This window comes from Protopterus annectens, chromosome 12.part0, assembly GCF_019279795.1.
Source record: "Protopterus annectens isolate FY-2018-M chromosome 12.part0, PAN1.0, whole genome shotgun sequence".
Classification (NCBI taxonomy): domain Eukaryota; kingdom Metazoa; phylum Chordata; order Ceratodontiformes; family Protopteridae; genus Protopterus; species Protopterus annectens.
In genome coordinates, this window is record NC_056746.1 from 349154032 (window position 1) to 349178660 (window position 24629).

The 24629-nt window shown below is 42.7% G+C and overlaps 1 protein-coding gene across 4 annotated transcripts in view; it reads left to right on the top strand.

The window, feature by feature from the left end:
• LOC122816558 (katanin interacting protein) overlaps window positions 1-24629 on the top strand; it is a 3576055-nt gene that overhangs the window by 3151880 nt on the left and 399546 nt on the right. For all 4 annotated transcript variants that reach the window (XM_044089422.1, XM_044089419.1, XM_044089421.1 and 1 more), the window contains one exon: window positions 17320-17459. In XM_044089422.1, the coding sequence (XP_043945357.1) occupies window positions 17320-17459 (140 nt within the window). The remainder of the gene's footprint in view (window positions 1-17319; window positions 17460-24629) is intronic.

The window sequence follows — 24629 nt, forward strand, 5'->3', positions numbered from 1 at the left end:
GCCATGGAGCCAACTGAGTCTTTGGGCTGAGACTCCTCTGTTGGTTCCATGGTTTCCAGGTTGGCAACTAGTTTGGGTATGGCACCGATCTCGGTTTCAGAAACTTTAATGGTTTGAGGTCCTTTCCTGGCTCCTACCTTGGAGGGCAGTCCCTCAGCTTGGAGTGTGACATCAGTTCCGAGGTGGTCCTGCTCGGTTCCAAGCTCCCACTCCTTTTCATGGGGTACTGCTTTTTAGGTTATGGAGAGGGCCTTAGCCTCCACAGGCTCCCAGCTGGTTCCACCCGCATCAAAGTGTCATATTTCCATTTCCTCTGGTCCAGATTTGACTCCAATCTCTACGATAGGACAGCGAGCACCAAAGCTTCAAGTTACCCAGTTATAGGGCCCCTCCTCTTCAGAGTCCTCCCAGAGATTCCCACTGAGGAGCCACTCCTAAAGAGGACATGCAGGAGGAAGCATCTGGATTCCCCTATAGAGTCCTTCACAGAAGATACGTATTTCGATGAAGGGGAGAGTTCCCCACAGTCACCCCCTAAGGATGTTTCCTTTGGAGACATCCCAGAAATTCTGAAGCAGAGGAGTAACTGGAAGTCTCAAGATCCATCCTCTGAGGAAACCATGTACTTGCAAGCTTTCAGTGCCTGATAATCTACTTCCTGGGTGTCTGCACCTGCTGACAACCGTGTCAAACTAATCATGCATTGAGCTTAGAAGGCTCCTGATGCCATAGAGCCCATTCTCTGGAGACTGGAAAAATTTTTTATCTCCACCAGAAGACCACCAATATTGGGCAAAGGGTTTGCCAGTAGATGCCATGGTGGTGGTGGCTGCCACCAAAAAGGAACTAGCCGGGAGTCCTTCTGTTCATCCTCCTTCAGGGAGTCCAGGATGATGTACAGGTTTGTAAAGCGGGTCTATGCTTCATCGACCTTCGCACTTAAGGTCCTTGAACTTTATGGCACGTTTTACTAGACTCCAGAGAGACTTGATTAAGGAATTATTGGAAACTCTAGCTGAGGCTGTGTCCAGCGAGGTACAAGATAAGATCGCCTTGTAGCTAGCCACCCTGGAGTCTATATCAAACTCGTCCATGAGACTCGTCACCCATGCAGTCGAATGGATATCCAGAGCAGCACGTTCTGGCATTGCCTTAGGTGACGCACCTGGATGGTCTTGTGTGACTTCGCAGGTCCCTTCAAGTCTTCCTTCGTCAGCGCTCCATTTGATGGATCTTCCCTGTTTGGCCCTAAAGTAAAGGACACACTAGCCAGGAGTAAAAAGGATGATAAGACCATGTCTGCTGTGGGCATTCATTTTTCCACCCCTCACTGATCCTTCTGCAGGAATCAGAGGAATGGGAAAATGTGGTTCAAGAAGTCCCAGGGGCCTTTCCATGACACACACATGGCACTGGCTGTCTTCCAGGCAGAGGAGGGAGCTCAGATGGAAGATACCCCGAGGCAGAAGTGGCCCATGAAACAAGTGGTCCAGGGATTCCTTCTCTGGACTGGCCTACCAACGCTCTTGAAAGGAGGCCCAATTGCTTACCTCTGGAAAGCAGTCTGGCTAGACTTTCTCTGCTTTTGTCAACCTGGCGACAAATAACATCCGAATCTTGGGTGCAGAAAGTCATTGCCAGAGACTACAGTATCCCTTTCAACATAATTCCACATTCCCAAAGAAAAATCCTCGATGTTCCACCCCATCAGAGGGATCAGTCTGCCAAAGAAATACAAAGGCTGCTACAAAAAGAGTCATTCAACAAGTCCCATCAGACTGGATAGGATCTGGGTTTTTACTCAAGATTCTTTTTAGTGCCAAAAAAGACAGGGCACTGGAGGCCAATATTAGACCCCAGCCTTATAAACATGTTTGTCCAGCAGAAAAAGTCTGGATGGTCATGGTTCAGTCAATTCTCCCTTTTCTAGAGAAGGATATTTGGATGTGCTATGTAGATGTTCAAGATGCGTATTATCACATAAAAATAGACAAGCACTCAAGAATGCCCCTCTGCTTTTGGCTAGGAGACAGCCATTACCAGTTCAGAGCACTGCCATTTGGTCTCAACATGGCCACCCAGGGTGTTTACCAAATGTATGGTGGTCGTCATGGCCCACGTGAAATTAAACAGATTCTGGGTGTTTCCTTATCTAGATGACTGTCTCCTCAATGCCCCCACCAGACATCTACTGACACAAAACATAAAGTTCATCATGCATCTCTTCAAGTCCCTAGGCATCACAGTGAACTATGAGAACTCTCAGCTGTCCCCCACTCAAGACTTGGAATACATCGGGGCATGACTCGATACAGTCTCCTGTACCCCTTCACAGATTGCAAAAAATAAGATGCCAAGTTCAATCCATTTTACTGAAACAAAAAATGCCCACTCTTCTTGTTCTTCAAACCCTGGGTTCCATGGCAGCAGCTGTCACCCTAGTTCCCATGGCACAGTATCACATGAGAATACTTCAATGGCTTCTAGCCTCACAGTGGTCCATCCTTACTCATTCGTTAAGTCACCCAGTCTTAATAATGGAAACTTGCAAAAAAGATCTGTCTTGGTGGATGGAGTCCGAAGAGATCCTTATGGGACGGCCATTTGTTCCCCCCCTCAGCCCAAGGTCATAGTGACCACAGATGCCTCCCAGATGGGGTTGGGGGGGCATTATCTTGGAAAGACAGTCCAAGGCACTTGGTCTCCTCAAGAGGCCAACTTGCACATTAGGGTCCTAGAGATGAGAGCAGTGCTCCTAGCATCGCAGGACTTTCAATTTGCTCTTCCTCTGGGAACAGTTGCGATCCAGTCAGACAACATGTCATTAGTCTGGTACATCAACAAACAAGGGTGAACCAAGTCCTACCTTCCCTGCCAGGAAGCTGCCAGAGTTTGGCGGTGGGCAATATCTTCCAACCGCTTTCTTATGGCAATGCATATTCCAGGGAGTTCCATCATGATAGTGGACAAGTTGAGCAGATACATCCTACTGCCACACAAGTGGTCTCTAAATCCCAAAGTGGCAAATCAGATATTTCGCTGATGGGGTGAGCCTTGCTGCGACCTGTTTGCCTCCCCTGTAAACAGCAAGTGTTGGTCATGCTTTGCCCTAATCCCTCCACAGGCAGAGTCACCGAGAGATGCTCTCCTCCTAGATTGCCCCCCGGGACTGCTTTATGCATTTCCCCCAATTCCCCTTTTTCTGAAGAAAGCCCAGAGGTTGGTGAGCCAGAGTAATCCTCATTGCCCTGTTCTGGCCCAGGCAAGTTTGGTTTCCCTTCTTATGGCCTCACTGGGTTCATCAACCTTGGATACATGACCCAGCTCCAGATCTTCTATCACACCCCCAAGCGCAGTCACTCCTAAATCTGCACTCCTTCAAGCTGACGGCTTGGTTCCTCCAATTCCATTAGTCGCCAGGCAATCTAATATTACTTTCACTATCTGAAAAATTCTTCTGGCTTCTCATAGACCATCCACCAGGAAGCTGTATTCCAGTAAATGGAAAAGATTTTCCCTTTGGGCTTTTAAGAATAATTTGGATCCCTTTTCAGCCCCAGTTGAAAAAAATCTTATATTTTGTAGCAAACCTCTCCAACCAAGGAGCGGCTGCTTCAACCATTAGCGTTACCTTAGCAGCCATGTCTAATTTTCACAATGGTTGCGATGACCAGTCCTTAATTTCCCATCGCTTATGCAAAGTGTTTCTTAAGGGAGTGCTACGTCTCAAGCCTCCATTCATTGATCCTTTACCCCCATGGGATCTTACATTCGTTTTGCAATATTTAGTGCTACCTCCCTTTGAGCCAGCTGCTACTTGTCATCTCAAGTTCCTTTCCTGGAAAACTCTTTTTCTGTTGGCCATTGCTTCTGCCAGAAGGGTCACAGAAATACAAGCACTTTGTGCAAAACCACCATACATAATCTTTCATATCTTTCATAAAGACAGATTGTCCTTGAGGACTTAACCCTTCATTCCTTCCTAAAGTGGTCTACAAGTCAAACATCGTCAGTCTATTTATTTTCCAGTTTTCTTCCCAAATTACTCGAACAAAGGAAAATACTGTGTTCATCTGTTAGACGTCCACAGACAGCTGAGATTTTATCTGGACAGGACGAAGGATTGTAGAACTTCAGACCAGTTGTTTGTCTCCTTTTCAGGACCAAGGATAGGTAAATCTGGACTGGACGAAGGATTGTAGAACTTTAGACCAATTGTTTGTCTCCTTTTCAAGACCAAGGATAGGTAAACCTGTTTCTAAGGTGACCCTATCGAAATGGTTAAGTGATTGCATTACTTTTATTTATGAACAGAGCAGTCGTAAAATATTTGCACCTGTAAGGGCTCACTCAACCAGGTCTATCGCCACTTCAGCTGTGTTTCATTCCAAGGCCTCTCTACATGAAATATGTGTTGCCGCTCTTTGGGCAACACTTCCTACCTTTATCACTCATTACAAATTGGACATGGTCTCCAGGGGAAGAGCATCCTTTGGCTCTATGGTTCTCAGGAATATCCTTCCATAAGGCCACTCAGGGTATTGGTAGCTGGGGACTCTGTCCCAACTGTCAAGAATAAATGAAGATTGACAACATCAGATAAAGAAGTTATGTACCCACCATAATATTCCATCTGTGTTGTTGATCTTTGTTCATTTTGACATCCCACCCTCCTTTCCCCCACCTTCAAGATTTTCTGGAGGCTCGTACTCTTGTCCTGGGCTTGCATTAGGGGATTTACCTTGGACATGGCTTTCTCTCATTTGTTATAGATACTTCATCTTGCTGTAATTTGCAAACTCGATCAGAGGTAATATACACAGGGGCATTGTGTGTAGAGACTTGGCTTGAGAGTTTTTGGCTGGCACGAGGTGTATAATGGCCAAGCCGGTTCTGAGGATCGAAATTGATTTCCAACTGTCAAGAATGAACGAAGATCGACAATACAGATGGAACATTATAGTGAGTACATAACTTCCTTTTTTAAGCATTTAGGGGCTTTTCTAGAGTGTTTTATGACTTCTGCTGGGAAACTGAAGTTCTGTTGTGTCAGTTGAACACTAGGGACTGCCTCGTGCATGGTCTGTTGTATCTCTACTTTGTTTTGATGTTCTGACAGGAAAGTACTGCATTTTTCACTTTTTTCTTCATTTTATATTTACTTTTGATTTAACACTGCTATAGCAGTTTTTATCGTTAAATCTCAATTTTACTGCAGATTAGTTTATTTGCATTTTATGTGGAGATTCTTTTTTTATTTCTGATAAGGAAATCTCTAAGTAAGTACTTATTTATGCTGTTTTAAAAGATTTCTCTTTGATTTAAGGATATATGTTCTGATTTTTATCACTATTTGAACAAGTGAATTTTACTTTGTACTGTAACAATGTGCACTGTTGTTTACTACACTGTGCAGGGTGCAGAACATTAGCACAAATTAAACTGTTTTTTGCAATTTTTTGTTCAGTTTAGTCCTGTTAACTATGTGAAGACATGGTTTATATTTCCTATTATTGCTGCCCTTTGTCAGTCCGTTATTGTGACTTGTGTTTTTCCCCTGACTTGATGGATGATGATACAGCTGCCCCCCCCCCCCCATCAAATCCAGTTGAACCTAAAAAGGAAAAACTCAACAAAAACATATCTGTCTATGGTTTTTGAATATGTTGTTGCCTTAAGCCGGCCCACATTCAACTTGCCTTTTCCCTGTTACCCTGTGGTATGAGCCCCCCTTGGTAGGAGGTCAGTCGCATCCTCTGGGTATGTTCCAGTACCTGGTTCAGGTACAGGACAACCAAACCTTTTAGGTCAAGAGAGATGTGGATTAAGAGACCCCTTACCAGACATAATACTCTCTCCCCAGATAGTTTGTCTTGTGTAGTTCATATTAAGAAGAAACAGAATCTTCAACATACAACAGACTGTCGGGTTATTGCCATGTATAGGACTGTAGTGGTTTCTTAGTTAAGAGTGTTATACAGTTATTTAATCTCAGAAACTATGATCCTATTCAGAATGACTGTGGGTCTACTTTCTCTTGAGGGATGTAGCTTTTGATGGTGAACACTCTTGAGTCCTTTCGGTCTGATTCTTTGGAAGGTGAACAGGTTCAAAAACCCAAGCAGGTGTTCATCTTTTCATAGATACTAGCTAGGTTTAGAAATGTATTTGACTGGAACCAACCTGGAGCTACACCAGAGATATGACAAGAGTTTATGATCCTGTTGAAAAAGACATTCCAAATGTTTTGACTCTTCCTCCTCTGTTACTGACCCTAGAAGTTGTCTTTAAAACTGCATGTAAAATCCCTTTGACTAGTGAACCAGTTTGAAAAAAGCTATGAGGAAATACACAATGTACTGTGAACTTGCAGTTCTCCTTGCTCCTTTGTAAGCTTACCCAGTTGATATTTCTCTTTAACAAGAGGGTCTTGATTTCTTCTAACCCTACACCGCTAGATAAAATTGGCAAGTGGGTAGAATCTCATGGAAAATGTTGACTCAGTTTAATACTTTAGAATATTACATTATTAGGGTTATATGTGGAAATTTATTTTGCAGTATGCTTACAGTTTAGATGATATTGTTCTATTTTTGCCTGCTAAACAGTAGTGTTATATGAATGAAATTGTTTGTAATCTGACCAGTTTCTGAAACATGCTTTGAGGTGTATCTTGAAAGGTGCAGACACAATTTCCAGATATGCAGCTCTTCTGTTATATTGAGAAGGTATACTTGGTTACATAACTACAACCTTTTTGAATATTTAAAAATTATTTTAGAATGTTCCTTTAAGTTCTAAATTTATGTTTGGTCCTTCTGCTACCCTTATTCTCAAACAGTAAAATGATAGAGGTAAATTGATGTATGGTGTATCTAGAATGTTTCATATTCCCAGGTTCTCTTTAACAAGGAGTCTTAATTTCAAAGGATAGAACAAACTAAAACCACAGCCTAATAAGAGTCAGGATACTAAAAGTAACAGCAGGAGGATAATGCTTCCATACCAAATAAAAGAGGTGGTGCTGCGGTAGCACTGTCGCTTCACAGTAAGACGTTGTCCCATTCGATTCTCAGCTAGAGCGTCTTCTGTCTGGAGACATGCGTGAATGGGCGTACCTTCGTTGAAGGTTGTGCGTCAGGGCTGGCAATTCGGCACGTAAAAATCTACTGCCAATCATTCGCGGATCGGAGTTCCGCTGTGGCGATCCCTAACCGGGAAAAGCCGAAAGACACGACAACAACCAAATAAAAGGGGTTCCTTTCCAACAAATGACCATTCCCCTGCTAAAGAATGACTGTGACAAGATTCAGGACATTCTGTCCCTTCCTCCTGTTCTTTTACAACTTTTCCCTTCCCCCAGGCTTTTGTTTAAACCAGTAGCCTGGCCTCAGCAAGGGCCAGATTCAAAAAAGTCACTCTTAGTGAAAGTGACTGACTTTGCTGTAAGGTCTGTGTATAAACAGGCTTTCACCAGGAGCCAGATAACAAAAGAACTGCTCTCATTGTAAGTGATCACTTACATGGAGAGGAAGTCTTTTGGAATTGGGCCCACAGTCTCTGACAAGTATGCGTTGAGAGTAATTTGGTGAGAATACTCTTGGCAGTGGACAGACAATCCTCCTCATTTCAGGGAAATCCCCTCACACCCATCAGACAAAACACATCTGTCTCTCTGGTACTCCCTTCACAAATTGCAATCAGGGATTACTGAACCAGTTCCTGAACCACAGAAAGGAAAAGGATTTCTCACCAAAAATAGCTGTTATTGTCACCAGTGTTAGTTTTGTCATACCCAAATAACTTTCTGAATGTACCCATATTCAGAATGCTTACCCTGTAGATTGTCCTACACCTTCTTCTGGACCACTGTTTCTTTTTGTGCATATTATCTTTTTTAACACGTTTATTAAATTGTCACGTAACACATAGACAAACATACAGTAATATAAAAGGAAATAATCCATATTAACATGTTTCCAGTTACATGTATTATGCATCACATTTTTTTTGTAACTCTCATCAGGCCAGCATTACATAAATTGTCAAATTCCTGTCTTCCCTTAAACCTCACTCCTTCCCCTGAACATTATTCTGCATGTATTGTTCCCACAATTCCCATTTATTTCTATGTATTTGCTCTTTCCCTTTTCTAAAGATCCAACTTCCAGTTAGTTTTGTCTATGTTACAATATTCAGTACTTCAAATACAACTGGTTTAGATTTTTATTTCCATTTTTTTAATAATTGCTTTTTTAGCAGCCACCAGAATTAAACATAACAAGCCCTTACTGTGTCTAAGCAATTCAGATCCTGTGTCCCAGCTCAAAAGAATAATTTCCATAGTTATGCTCATTTGCTTACTCAATATTTCTGACAGAGTACTCTGTAGGGAATTTTTTTTAAATCTACCAACTCATTACATTCCCAAAGCATATGTTTCCAGTTAACTCTTTCTTCCCTATCACACCGCCAACATTTGCCATCTACTTGTGTAAAAAATTAGTAAAAATTCTTTGAGGTTTGCTTGGGGTATAAAAATACCTAGGCAAACACTTCCAAGCAAAAATCCTAAACATTCTACACTTTGCTGCATATTTGGGAGCCATACGTATGTCCTCCCATTGTTCTCCTGTAAATTGCTTATCCAATTACTCTTCCCAATGTTGTGTAATGTCCTCTAGTTGATTCTTATATTTATCATGCAATATTTTTATGTCCTACTAATTATCTCTTTTTTAACAGCGGCTTCTGTTATAGATTCAACTAAAACATTTATCAGTGCAAGTTTTTCACGCAGGATTCCCCTATCCCTTTCTGTTTCACTGATATCAATCCCTGGTAAGGAAGGCAGTGTCCAGCCTGCAGTCCAAATGTCTTCTTGGCCTCATTCCATTCCATTACCTTTCCCTCTGTGGTTATTTGCTACCAATATCTTGGTTCCTTTGCCAGTTTTCTCCAGTAAACTCCAGCCCCCTCTTGCCTGTTCTTTGTACCTCTCCTTGCAGTCATCCATATCGTCAAAATCTCATTTCTCCATTCTCGTGTTTGCTCAATTCTTAGAATACTTTCTGATACGTAATAAATATAATATTTTGTATGGCTGCTGTTATTCTCCTCAAGGATCTGTATCCAAAATCTCACTTTCTCCTTATTTCTTGAATTTCCCCCCATTTCATCATCATTCCTTTCCACCTTGAATTATAACTTTCTGCATGCGGTATGTATATGAGCCATAGTTGCGTAGCTCTAAAACATCCCTTCAAATCAGGTAATCCTACCCCACCTTGTTCTGTTGGAAGGATCAACTTAACCCTTGCTTTCTTCCCCTCCCAGATAAATTCTTTCAACTCTGTATTAATTACTGTCCACAACTTCCCCCTGGGTTGATAAAAGTATGCCTTACCTTTACATAAAACTAAAGGGACTAAAAACATTTTCACTGCTTGTATCTTACTATCTGTATCCATAAACAAGAGCTCCCAGTTTTTCACTTTTTGTTTTATCATTTATTTAGTCTCTTCCCACATATCAACTGCCATAATAGAAGCCTTTTTAATCCATACTCCTAAATACAGTAAACTGTCAGTTAACTGGAACTCAAGCAACCAGAAAAAAAAATTGAAGATATACAGTACAATTTTCATGTGTTGCAGTTTCTGCCCCCCCCCCCCAAAAAAACCATACCTTACATTTTTAGAGCTTTAGAAAGGAAAATATGAATACATTTCCTCTCTCACCAACCTAAGAACAAGTCAAACCAAACAAATACTATAGGGTACAGTAATAGTCAGGCCTACTTTTAATAGTAACTCTCAAGCAACCAGAAACTACAGTTATCCGGTATCTACCAATCCGCATGGGTGCCGGTTCACTGAGAGTTTACTGTACTTCATCTAACTGTGTCCCTGTAAATTTAGGTATTGCTGAGCCAATTCATGTGTGGGTACATAACTTACGGCTATAGCCTTTGTTTTATCTTCATTTGGGTATCCCTCAGTATTATGAAGGGCTTGTTGTGCTTTACTTTCAAGTTGTCTAAATAATTTGGTGGAATCATCTGCATATTTTATTAAGCCAGAATTGAGTATGCTTTTGTGCATGCTGTAACTGAAAATGTTAAAGAGAAGTAGACCCAAAATGGATGTTTGTGGAATTCAAGTGTTTGGGTTGGCATAATGGTTAAGGTGTTTACCTCAAAGACACAAGGTACAGGGTTTGATTCTTATCTTTCTGATGGAAAGTTTGGTTAGGCTTAAAGCCAGATAGTCTAGTACTAACCTTTGAACCTATTCATTTTGTATCCCAACAAGACTTGAAACTTCTCAAAATGTTTCACAACACTGATATGTCCTTTTCTGGATCTCTCAGGTACACTGGATTAATGTTTTTGGTGACTTTACATATGAGGGGTGCCTTATCATCACATTCAATTTGTTTCCAAATTAAAGTTGAACCTACGAAAGTCTTGTCTCACAACCTCATGAAAAATTGTCTTCTTGGGATGTATAACAGGTACAGATAAATGTATGGCCTTTCTACCAGAAGGCAAGGTTCTGACTTTTCAGAATATTTTCAAGGTTTTCCGTCTTCAAGAAGCTGTCTCCACAAGAGAGTTTTTCAAATGTCTAGGCCTCATAACATAAATGATCCTCATGACACCACTGGCTAGAGTCCACATGAGAAAAATTCAGTGGTACTTAAAAAAAAATTGTTGGGCATCCTTTAGTGTTTCAGGTACTGGTGCTGTTTTTCGTGAAACAAGAGTTACAGTGGTGGTGGGATCAGATGTCTCTCAATCCAAAACAACCCGTTTCCCTCCAGACCCCAGTTCAGTCAGTCCAGATAAACTTGTCTGATTTTGCATGGGAGCAGTGTCCAGAGGACTTAATGTGCAGGACGAATGAGGTCCTTCAGAAGGTATAAAGCACATAAACATCAAAGACATGTTAGCACTGATTCAGACCTTATATGTTCTTCACCAATTATGGTCTCCAGCCCCCGTTTTATTAATTACAGATAACACCAGAGAAATGTGGTACCTGAACAGACAAATTGGTACAAGGTCATATCCTGTTTTCTGGTTGGCAGTGATGGCCTTGGAGCAAACCTTACAGCATTCTCTGATGCTTCAGGCATTATGCAGTCTGTCAGAGCAAAACATAGTGGCAGACAGACATAGCAGATCCTCGATGGACCCTCATGAGTGGAAACTCAGTACAGAGGTCTGCCTGAATTTAGTCCAGATCTAGGGAACACGTCAAGTAGTTCTGTTCACCTCCTTTCAAAACAGACATTTGGAAAAAGTCAGTTTGAAACATCCTTGCAGACATGCTTGGAGGACAGAAGCATTCTCAAGTATTTCAGCCCTTTCCATCAATACCCAAGGTACTTATGAAGATTCAGAAAGAATTACCAAAGATCATTGTGGTGAACCCCTTTTGCTGAGGCAAAATTGGTTCCCCATTTTAATGGAAGTGGGCAAGGGTAATTACCCCAAGCTTTCTCATACTCTGGATCTACTCACACAGTTTAAGGGTTGACTAGTGTACCCCATCTTAGAGCAATTGGTACTGACAGCATGGATGATTCTATCTTGATACCTTTTAAGCACTTGTTTTGTGAGGCTGTGCAGCAGGTATTGAAGGAGGCAAGAAATCCTGCAACTACAAAATCTTATGTTTACAAGTTGAAGAGGTTTTTAGGTGGTGCCTAACCAATGTTAGAGGATCCGGTATGGTGTCTACCCCTCTGGGTTTGAAATGTTTGTGCGAGCTACTCAATCATGGCTTATCTTATGTATCTATCAAGTTGCATTTTGTGGCTATCTCAGCTTGTCTGCCCATGGATCCCCTTCTTTCATCTTTTTTTTGTGGACAATTTATGAAAGGAGTGTTGCACTTGCAATCTCATTGAAAGCAGTTTCCTCCTCCTCGAGATCTTAACTTTTGTTCTAGAAAACTGACCTTATCTACTTTTGAACCTGCCTTTTAGGATGACTTGGAAGTTCATCTCTTGGAAAACAGTTTTGCTTATTGCTCAGACATCTGTTAAGGTAAATCTCTGAGTTGCAAGCTGTTATGGTGGCCCATGCTTATCTGATTTTCTAAAAGGACAGGGTTGTTTTATACACTAATCCAGTGGTTACCAAACTTTTTTGATTCTCGGCTCCCTTGCTGAATCCAGGTTTTCCCAAGGTGCCCCCCACACACACACACACACACACGGTGCACATAAAGTGCATATTTCATTTATTTATATGACATTTGTTTAACGAGGCTGCCTGACTGGACTAGGAGACCTGGGGAGAACAGCTCAAAAGTACAATAAAAAGACAATTGCCAAAAAAAAGTGTACATTCTGCTTAACAGCATAACACTGATCTACTATGATTGAGAGGTAAGCAAACCTAATGGCAGCCTTATTAACTTTACAACAGGGATGAAGCTTCTGACTACTCTCCAGAAGGAGTGAGATTAAATAGTGGCTTGGGGTCTGGAAGATACAGGCACGAGGGGGTGGGAGCTCATTTATCCTAGGGGGTATGATGTTAGCAGTCCAGATAGAGTGAGCTGCACACAACCACTGGCTGTACATCTGGGGAACTAGAGATTGGCAATCCCAAGCTGGTGGCAGTAGTCATCATGGGGCATATGTGTGGGAAAGCATGGAGTGCTTCCACTGTGATGTGGGTGCCCACATCAGCTAGCAGAGGCAGGACTGAAAACAGAAACACCCCCATGGCTGCCTCTATAATGGCTGCTCATCAGATAGGTTTTATTCAAATGATGGTAAATTAATGGGCAGTGGTGGTGGTGGTACCAGGTAACTGGAGGGGAGAAAAATACACGTCAACTGAGAGGCTGCAGTAAAAATTAATTTTATTCACTTTACATCCTATAGGTGATCTTATGTTTTAAAACAAGATTGTTTTAATACATAAACTAGCCAACACAGAAATGAACTGACTCGAGAAAAAAAAAAACATAAAAATTGTATCAGAGCTAGAGCACTACGCCATTCACAAGACAAGCCATTCAATAAAATAAATAAAAACTACTATGAAAACTCAATATTCTTCAGAAGAAACGTTGACAATTAATGTAGCTGCTATTATAACTATAACCTCAAATCACTTTCAGCAGTTAATGCAACAACATGTTTTGTGGAATGAAGAACATATGGGGAACAGTAGATACCAGGGGCACTAATATTATTCTAGTCTACTTACAACTTTGCAGCACTAAACATATTAGGGAAAAAGTGTGAAACTTTAACATCTGCCTTTGTTGACTGACTGTAATGGTCCATGATGTATGAGAGCCATGTTAAAACTTCTGGACAGAGCTGGCAGAACAACAGGCACCATAGGGAGTATTTCTTGATATTACTCTGATCCACTGAAAAAGTTAATAGAGCAACAGGTATTGCATATCAACACATTTTCTGAACAGGAAAAAACATGGCATTTTGACTGACTGTAATATTTTATAACTTATGAAAGACAGTGCCAACTTCACAGATATTCTGTAAACTCAAGAACAGATAATAGGTATTTTGATGCATCCATGTGTCTGTGTGTGTGTGTGTGTGTGTGTGTGTGTGTGTGTGTGTGTGTGTGTGTGTGTGTGTGTGTATGCAGTGCTACTTGGGTGCATGTATGCAGCTGAGGGAATTAATGGAGGGGTGCTTGTGCTAGAACAATGCACCATCATCCAGGGTGGTTACCTCAAGGGCAGAAGAAACGAGCCTGTTAGCACTTGTAGTAATCACTGAATGATGTGGAGACATTAGCTTATCATGGGCTTTCCTAATTGCAGCAAATGTGCCTCTGCATCTCTGGTTTCCGATATTGCACTAACAAGCCCTTTTAGCTTCATCCTTATTGCTTGCAACTGGGCCTATTTATGAATCTTGGCCTTAGAATACCATTAGTATATATTTTGTTTTATAAAAAGATATATTTAATAGCTGTGGTGGTGCAGCGATTGCATTGTCGCCTCACAGTAAGAGGTTCTCCCGTTCGATTCTCGGCTGGAGCGCCTTTTGTGTGGAGTCTGCTTGTCCTCCCCGCGGTCGAGTGGCGTTCGAAAGATATGCGTGAATGGGCGTGCCTTCGTTGAAGGTTGGGCGTCGAGCTGGCACCTCGGCACCGTAAAAATCTACTGTCAGTCATTAGCGGACCGGAGTTCCGCTGTGGCCCCCCCCTAACTGGGAAAAGCCGAAAGAAAACATATACATTGTTGCATCATGATTTTAATATATCAGAATATTTCTCTTTGTTATACTTGAAATGCAAATTTGAAATAATATCTGAACAAGCAATTGCAGATATGAGAATCTTGACTAGTTAGCTTAGACTCACTAATAATATTAAAGGAATAAGAGAGGTGGCAGTTAATATAGGATGATAAATTGAATATGCAATGGTTAATAAATAAAGTGTTAGACACATTCTACAATATACTGATGCTAAGACAACTAAATAATTAAAGTATGTACCCTTTGTTATAGTTCCTACTGGCAGTATGTACCCCTTGTTATAGTTCCTTCTGACAGTATGTACCCCTTGTTATAGTTCCTTCTGACAGTATGTACCCCTTGTTATAGTTCCTACTAGCAATTCCCTTTATAACTATACCTATAACTATATAACTATACCTATGACTATCTATCTATCCAGATCTGCTGCTTTACTTATATTTTTCCATCTTTTTCCTATTGTTGTCTCATCTCCTCCATTGAAGAACTATGAGTTATGAGAACCACTGTTCTATCATAACACACACACACACACACACACGCACATGCACACACCACATGCGCACACACACACACACACACACACACACACACACACACACACACACACACACACACACACACTTCTCTGAAAGTTTCCTTACTTGCATGGAGTTTTCATTCTTTCTGGCCGTACCTGCCGCAGGTCCGATTCTTGTTCCTCACACATAATCAGTTTGTTGCCATTCCCGCTCGCATTTGAGCAGCCACGCCCAGCCGGAAATGTGTGAGCTCCTTGCTCAATTCTGACAGGCTGGTAGCCCTGACGGAGCTAACGTCATTGCGCACATGATGATGTCAGCTCAAACAGCGCGAAAATTAAAAAACAAAAGAAAAAATTTGTAAATGAAAGGTATTAGTTCGTGGTGCCCCTGTGAGGAAGCCGCGGCTCCCCAGGGCGCCAAGGCGCACACTTTGGGAACCCCTGCACTAAGCATTCTTTCATGCCTAAAGTTGTTTCTGAATTTACACTGAATCTAGCTTTTCACTCCATTTTTTTTCCAGAACCTAAAAACAAGGAAGAGAAGATTCTGAATGTGTTTGATATGCACAGGCAACTGAAGTGCTACTTTGACAGAACTGAGACCTTCTGAAAAGCTGGACAGCTGTTTATTTGCTATTTTGGGGCTAAGAATGGTCAACATGTCTGTAAGCAAACAGTTGTTTGGTTATCCTCTGCTACTGTATTTAGTTAATCCCACCATAGTAAATCTGTTCCAGGCATGGTTAAACACATTCCATCAGAGCCTTATCCTCATTGGTGGCATATATTGGAAAGGAGTTAGCTCCAGAAGCTTCTAGAGACAGCAACCTGGTCCTCTGTTCATACCTTTATAAAGCACTACAAACTGATTTTTTTCATCAAGTACCAGGGCAGATTTTGCTAGGACCATTCTCCAAGTGGTCCTTGGTCATTATCCTTCCTGCTTCCAGGTAGGCTAAACTTTAGGAATCTTCCCATATGCCACTGAGGCAGTATGAATGATGAATACAACACACTTGCATAAGTCCTGCTTAATTGTGACATTAGATTTTATATATAGTTCACTGGTATGCAGCCTTGTTGTGTTGGTGTTTCTGGCTGTGAATTGGTTGATTTCAGGCCATTCTTGCTTCTGATCGTTTTTGCTTCTTCCTGCCTAACACTAAAAGTCTGAATAACTGACTTTCTGTGATAAGGGTTAGGTTTTCCCTGATGGGAAGGACTTACCCAATCCACTATTACAGAGATACAGAGGAAGGGATTATGAGCTCTGCAAAGCTGCCACTGTGGGTTTGTGCAGGCACAGAAACCCCTTGCCACTGAGGCAGTGTGAAATTTGAACAGTTACTCTTACAGGTAAGTGGGACTTGCAGAATTGTACTTTCACACTTCAGCTGTCATTGCCGCTTGGACTGTGATTCCAAGAGAACATCTCTGCTTCAAAACTCAGCTTTCTATTACCTCGCCTTTAGATCCTACTTCTTCAAAGATTTTGTACTGCATGGGATTTTTCTTAACAGTGACACACTTCCTAAGGCTTTTGAAGTTAACTGTAACAGAAGTTTATTTGCCATATCAGATGATCTGTGTTGAGGTGCTTATTGCCAACCCTTCTGCCGTCCCCTGTATCTAGACAACATAACACTCATCTGTCCTTGATTTCGCCTCATATTTCTGTCCTGTACCTCATGTATTGTTTTCTTTTTTGATTTCCTGGTAATCAGGCAAAACAGTGATGACAGGAGTTTTCCTTATTATTCTTCAGAAAATTCATGTTGATGAAAGACTAGTTTTTCTATTAACTTTCAAAGTAAATTAGAGTAGTATTTAAAAATGCCTTTTATTTTGTATGTTTGTACTTCATTATTTTTTTGGGGTTTTGTCCCCGAATGCTGAGCAGTGAAGCTGGGAACCTTGCTGGGACAGTAGTCCCGTGTCGTTTTTGTGAATAGATTTTTAAAAGTGGGTACATTTATAATTTATTGTATTGTTGTATGTGATGTTTTTCTTTCCTGTCTGTGAGCTGTGCTTGCTTAGTGGATGTGTGTCAGTCTGGGCAGTGCAGGCCAAAGTTCACTTTGTTAGCCTGACGTGCTGTCATTGTGTTTGTTAGCTGGGGGAAACGGAAGAGGAAATGTCAACAGTGATTTACTACAGAATGATGTATTGCTTTGCCATGGATGCAGTGAATGAATGTCGTTTGCTTAGAAATAGGGTTATGTCTGTTTTTCTTTCGGCTTTTCCCAGTTAGGGGTCGCCACAGCGGATCTCCGGTCCGCTAATGATTGGCAGTCGATTTTTATGGTGCCGAGGTGCCAGCCTGACACCCAACCTTCAACGAAGGCATGCCCATTATCAAATTTAAACTTATCTGACCTGCTGTTAAGGAAAACTGATTTATGGAGTGAAGGATTCGCCCTGTAAATATGCAGTGCATTACTTGACCATGACGTCTTTAAGAGTAGGATGTCTCAGATTTTTTTAACAGTATAATTGCATTTTTTACATTATTTTCTTATTAACACTTTCTTCAGATATTGCAGCATTTCCAGACAGTGTAAATGTTTTAGACAGTGTTTCAGGAGATGTCCGAACTCCTGACAAGTTGATAGATGGTGTGAATGACACAGTTGATGGAAGACACATGTGGCTAACTCCTATTCTTCCTGGACTAGTAAGAATTTTGACTTTTTTTTAAATATTTTTGTTCTTCAGTATTTATGTATAATTCTAGACTGTTGCAAATGGAATTTCTTATAACTGTTCTAAACATTTGTCTGAAAAAAAACAGATAAAGCAGTGAAAAGAAATACATTTAATACGTCATGAGGTGCAATGAGTACAGCATGAATGACTGATCCAAACATATGATCTATACACAGTGCACAAATGAAAGTAGTATATTTCTGTATAAGTTATATTGACCTCATTGCTTAGGTAAAGAGTTATACAATAGGTTTCACATTTTAAAAGAAAGAAAAGTAATTAATTTCAGTAAAGTGAAAAGTCAGCAGAGAGAGGTTTAGAGGAAGGAAACCTCTGTGGCATAGGGTTAGAATGCTGTTAAAGCAAAGACTGGGAAATTAGGTTTATGAGTTTGGGAGTGTCAGAAATTAGGCTAAATGAATATAAAAGAAAGAACTGAATTGAAAGAGCCAGTCAAGAAAAGTCTTTCTTGCTCTTTCTCTAACATAGTTTGAACTGCAACAATGTAATTAATCTATTTGTACATTTTAGGCACATCAGTCATTCACTGAGCATATAACAAATGTAAAACAGGTTGACAGCAGCCTCTCTTTTGACCACCACTTTGCCACTGTGGTCAGAAAGTCCTTCTGTGTGGCACATCTCATTACTAAGGGTTTTGCATCCAGGAAGAAGGAGGTCATTGTCTCCCTCTACTCTTTCCTCATTAGGCCAGTCATCAAGTAAAGTGACCCATTTGGCATGTGCCTCACTCGATACCTGCAACACCTGCAGAGGCTGCAAAAGAACCTCACAAAGAGGATCCTAAGCCTTAAACACTTGTCCTGTATGGACAGACTCAAAAACCTCCAACTGTTCTCTGTCTTATATTGCCTACTTAGAGGCGATCTCTGCCTGACTTACAAAGCCATATCTGACCCAGCTCTGTTAGAAATGCTACATCTAAAGAAATCCCAATCCCTTCACACCACAGACTCCAGATACCTCAGCCTCATTACCACAATCAACAGAACAAGCTGGAGGGACAGGTTCATAACCCAGAGACTGCCCATGCTATGAAATAGACTTCTCATACATGTCAAACAGAGCACCTCACTGGCCCTCTTCAAGAGAAATCTTGATGAGTGGATGGAAAATAGAAAATTCACCTTGGGGATCACTCCAGTGGCTCTACTCGACAAAGGCACTGGGAACTAAGGTCGGGTGGCACGATGCCAGGGTAATCCTATGGGCTAGGCTTGTAAAGGATCCAGGGCCATTAGCCTAGTACACACCTATGAAACTGTGAATGGAATAAATATAAGAGAAGAAAATTGGGGCGGGAAAAGAGAACATGACAGTATTTTGAGGAGACTTCTGGAGTATTTTCAGCCTAATGGAGTCATTATTCTTTCTGTAATATCTAGCACAGAAAATAAAAATAAAAAAAACTGAACTCTTATTTACGTAGGATCTTGGCCACTACCATGGTTTGCAGTTTTTGTCATCATTTTCTTTCCCTCTTACTGTCTAAATTTCATAGTAGTAGTTGAAGAAAGGTGCCTGTATTTGGCAAGAAGACAAAGTTTAAGACTAAGTCTTGCCAATTACTTGTATGGTCATAAAATTATAAAGGAGATCATCTGCTTGCATCAGACCTTATTACATTATCTCCAGCTAATGTCTGCGCCAGAAATTTTACATCACTACTTCCCAGTAGTGGCACCTGAAGCTTTTATGTAGTGCTTTCTGCCTTGGAGGGTTGAAACTGGAGAACAAAAGGCTTTAGTCAAAAGATTTTTCATAGAATTTTTACTCCTTAAGCAAGCTACCTTGTGGCAGACAGGCATAAAAAAGTAAAGTATGGAGAGCTTACTCTGAGGAATAGTACCACCATTTAATAGTAATATATGGGTATCTTACCTACCCCAGTCTCTTTCACTGGTGTAAAATTCCCGTCCGTAAACACAGCTGGGATTATTCCTAGTAGTTTTATATCATATGGTATAGATATCCATTTCTGTCTGCAGCAGTTTTAAAGCCTTCACTTGCTATAGTTATGTCCAATTCTGCTTCTAGTTTGCAATGGTCAAGTTGCATTCCTTCAGCTCCATACATTTCCTCATTTTTAAATGTTTTGAATTTTCAAAAAATAGCAAGTATGTTGCTAACTATATCGACTGAAGTACAAAGAGGATCGGTTTTAATTAGTCCTGTAGTCAGATTTAGCCTTTCCATGTCATTATTCAGCATCTTTTTTGAAATATTCTGAATGTCATGAATGGTGATTGTCCATGATCATGTATGACGCAATGTTTTGCATTGACTAAATAAACGAGTTTTGTCTGAACTATTTTTTGTGTCTTTTCCAGAGCCATAGGTAGGATGGGGCAAAAGGACAGCTTCCCCAGCTGCAAGGTGTTAGGTTGTACAGTTGGTGCTGGTGGTGTGACAATACAGTGCCAGCATTTGTTTATGAATGCTGATAGTTCATTTACAGTCATAGCTGAAGTAAGCATCAAGTCTGTGGTGATTTCTCTGTACCAAGCTGTTTGTAAATTTTGTAGGAAATAGCTTGCTGCAGTATTAAAAACTCCTGAACTTTGATTTTTGGGGGGGGGGGGGTCAGTTTGGAGAACTGCACAGAGAATCAAATGACCTAGCTACAAATCTGCCCTTGACCTAGCTACAAATCTGCCCTTGACACTAGCAAGCCCCCATTTGCAAATTAATAACAGCAAAAGTGAAGATATGGCACCTTCATTGATAACAACTGACATGCAAACATATAGTTTCTCAACTTGCAAGAAAATCCAAAAGTTAAGGCCAGTTGGATGGACTGGGGTAGGTAAAATACCCATATATTACTATTAAGCCTGCACCTGTCGCCCCTGGGATTCTGGATACTGGCTAAGGCTCTTGCTGCCCCATAGTGCCTTTTTTAGGCAAGGTTCAAATAACAAATTCACTACCATAACAGGAACAGGCAAGCAAAAACTGAGGGTAATGTACTCAGTGCTAGAAGTCTAATCTCAAAATGCACTCACTCGAGGCACTCCTTAAAATGGAGAACATCGATATCTGTGCAGTGACTGAGACCTGGTTCAAGGCTCCAGAGAGCACCCTTGCACTACCAGGCTATAACTCATACCACACTTTTCGGCCATGTAACCTGGACCGAAACACGAAAGGCAGAGGTGTGTCCATATTCATTAAGGATATCCACACCTCTAGGCTTGTTGCTCAGCATAACGCATCCGAGGTTATCCAAGTGCAACTAACTCTGGGCAAAACTGCAATCCAAATTGTAGCTTGCTACAGATCCCCCACCATACCCCAGGATTCCCACTCCTCTTTTCTTGATGTACTGGAAAGTATTAGGGATCAACCAAATACCCTAATAATGGGCGACTTCAACTACCCCACCATTAACTGGGAAAACTACTCATATACCAACTCCTTAGCTCAACGCTTTCTGGAATTCATAAACTCCAATGCCCTGGATCAACTTATCCACACCCCCACCAGGGGCAACAATATGCTAGACCTAGTCATTACCAGCATGAATGATCCGTGTTCCACACCTGAAGTCAACTCCTCGTTGGTCCGATCTGACCATATGCTAATCACCCTTGATATCCACATCCCGCCCCACCCCCCATTAAGGAAACCACAGTAAAAAATTTCTCCAAAGCCAGCTTCATGCTTTTAAGACAGAAGTGGTGAACTTCATGACACCCATGCAGATGGACAATACAGTTACAACTGCTGAATCCTACACAAATGCACTCTATAAGCACTTACACGAGTGCATGGATCGTGCTATCCCAAACAGAACCAAGACGCTATCCTCCAAAAAAAGGAAGCCAATCTGGTCGTCCCCTGCCATAAACAAACTGTACAACAGAAGGAAGAAACTGTTGCAAAAAGAGTAAAATCCCATGAGTGGAGGAGCTCCCTGGTCAGCCTCAGTAAGAAGCTGAGATCCCTTATAAGATCCTCCAAAGCTAGCTATGAAAACAAAATCACCACTAATTCCAAGGACAACCACAAAGCATTCTATAGCTATGTCAAGAATCTCGATGGCAACACCCAGATCTGCTCTGAGTTACAGCACAAAGACAAGAAAATTAAAGAACCAACTGATATTGCCAACACCCTGGCAGATAGGTACAGTGCTAACTTTACCCCCCTCTCACCCCCTAAAGGGCCCATATCTATACATGAAGAATGCAGAGTCCCTGTAATCATAACTGCGCAGGTAAAAGCTGCACTCTCTAAAGCCAAAAACACAGCATCCATGGGACTGGACAACATCCCAGGCTGCGTTTTACATGAACTTCAGAACGAACTGGCTCCCCACTTAAGCACCATGTTCAATAATAGCCTTGCATCAGGATTTGTGCCCACTGAATGGCACACAGCAAGAGATCTGAAGTAGTTAACTTCATTTGATCAGCAACCTGTGGGTATCGGATCTGACCTGGATTCGAGCCGGCAGCTTTCCAAGCTAAAGATCCGAGATCCTCCCCCTTACCCATAATACCCTGCTACCTCCTTCTAGTCCTCAGATCTCATTTGCCGCGGCTTTAACAAGTACGAGTTATGAGCTCCTGGTGGTTAGGTAGGACGTATTTGGCAAATTCTTGACTTTTTGGTAAAATTAGATAGTTGTGTGTTTGTGTTCAGTTTAAACCCATTAGCTTAGCTTAATTTTAATATATTCACCCTTCCCCTTATTCTTGTGTGTCTGTGTGTGTGATTGTGTTTTGGTTATGGCCGAAGGACCTAAGGCCATTTTTTCCAAGTGCTCTGAGTGTGGCCATAAGCTCTTCCCAGCTGATGGCCACACTCAGTGCGTTCTTTGCCTGGGGTAGCGCATTTGTCATCGGGCTGCCATATCTGTGCAGCCTTTAACCCCTGGGCTGTGAAGGATAGGAGGAGCAAGCTAATCCTGGTGGGTCTTTTGCCCATGGATTCTGCTTCTTCCTCCTCTCCCTCAGTGGCTCCAGCCGTGGCTGCGGCTGTTCAGCCAGCTGTACTATCTCCCCTGGCAGGGAGAGAAGGAGGCAAAGAGAAAAGAAAGGAGAGAGAGAGGGAGAAAGAGAGAGATAGGGATAGAGAAAAGCATAGGAGCCACAAGCAGCGGGCCGACTCTGCCCCTTTGGCCCCGACAGCTAAACAGCTCTTTTCTTCTCTGAAGATTTCTGGGTCTTTCCCCTCTCAGCTCCGTTCCCCACATTTTTCGCCGGAGCCGGAGGAGAAGCCCCAGCCATCTTCGAGGTCGTCACGGCGGCCTTCCCAGCCAGCTTCGGCAGCCTCTTCTAGGTCGACACAAAGCCTTTCAGATGCTGACATGGACCGGATGATGCTTCGCTTCCTATAAGCCCAGATGCAGATGGGAGTGCTCCTGCCTCCCCCCCTCCAGGGGGGAGCCCGACCCCATTTTTTGCCCCCATAGCTCCTTCTCCGATCCATTATCAGGTTTCGGAGCCAATGTCGGATCCGAGTAGTCTCAGAGTCAGGGAGTCGGTGCCGACAGTAGTTGCTACTTCACCGGCCATGTCCTCGAGTTTGTCAGATCCATTTTTGGATCCGAGCTCTCGGAGTTGAGAGGCATGCGTCAGATCCGAGGGGGTAGGTGTGTCTTCAGCTCCATTGCAGTTGGAGCACACTTCCCTTTCGGGTCCGATCGCTTCGGCTCCGACTCCGACTCTGATACCCGCGTCGGATCCGAAGGTGTTACTCATGGAACCCAGGGAGAGCGGTTCACCTTCGGCCTTCAACATGGTGGAGAGGGTTCTCTCGAGAGGTTTGAGAACCTCTGCTCGTGCTATTGATCCAGCCACCATTCCCTCACAGATGGTCTTGTCTTCCATCATCCTGCCCCAGGGACAGCCTGCGTCAACGCCCCAGTCAGTCCCACTGGAGGAACACGACCCTGTTGGGGAGCCTTCCTCGGACAGTCCCGCCGAGGAGGTCCCTCACAAACATAGGTGTAAAAGGAAGCACTTGGACTCCCCCGAGTCCCTCATGGAAGACACCGATTTAAAGGAATGGGAAAGTTCCCCCAGGTCACCCCCCGAGGATGTCTCTTTTGGAGACATTATGGAAATACTTTGCCTAAAAGGGGGTGGTCAGCCCAAAAGCCTTCCTTGGATGAGTCGGTGTTTCTGGAAGCGTTTGATGCAGGCCCATCTACCTCTTGGGTGTCCCCTCCGGCCGACCCCCTGGTAGACCTCATTACTACCAGGGCATGGAAGGAGCCGTACACTGTAGAGCCCCAATCCCCAGGAGACCAGATAAGATCCTTAGTCCCCCTGTGGATAGGACAGCGTGGAGTAAAGGTTCCCCGGCAGATGCCAAGGGTGGTGGCTGCTGCCTCTAAGAAGGAACTAGCACAGGATAGTTCCTCAGTCCATCCTCCTGATAAGGAGTCTCGAACGATGGATCGCATCGGAAAGCGGATGTTTGCTTCAGCTACCTTTTCTATAAGAGCACTGAATTACTTGGCCCATATGATTAGGCTTCAGCGGGATCTGGTGAAGGAATACGCTGAGTCTCCCCCTGAGTCCATGTCGGCCGAAGACAAACGGACCTTCTTGACTCGCATGGCCACTCTAAAATCTGTGTCGAACACTTCTATGCAGCTACGCTCCCATGCCACGGAGGGGGCCGCTAGTGCCAGCAGATCAGGCATCGCCTTACTGCGTCACGCCTGGCTCTGACTTTGCGATTTTGCAGAACCCTTCAAGGTGTCCTTCGCGAATGCTCCCTTCAACGGTTCTACCCTGTTTGGCAAGACCATCCGTGATACATTGGTCCAGAGCGAGAAAGACGGGAAGATGCTTTCTGCCATCTGAATCCGCTTCTCGGCTCCTCAAAGGTCCTTTTCCAGGAACCAGAGAAGACAAAAGAAGATGTGGTTCTGGAAGTCTCAGCAGTCCCGTTACGCTCTGGACCCCTCATCCTTCAGAGGCAGAGGGGGACAAGGTGGATGCCGACCCAGAGGCAGAGGGGGGGGCAAAGAATTTTGGGTCGCGAGAACCTTTCTCCGATTGACCCATGCAGCAGCCCTGAGAGGTTACCCGACTGCTTCTCTCTGGAGGCAGTCAGGGGGCATTATTCGAAGCACCTGGTGCTATGCGAGTCCATCACG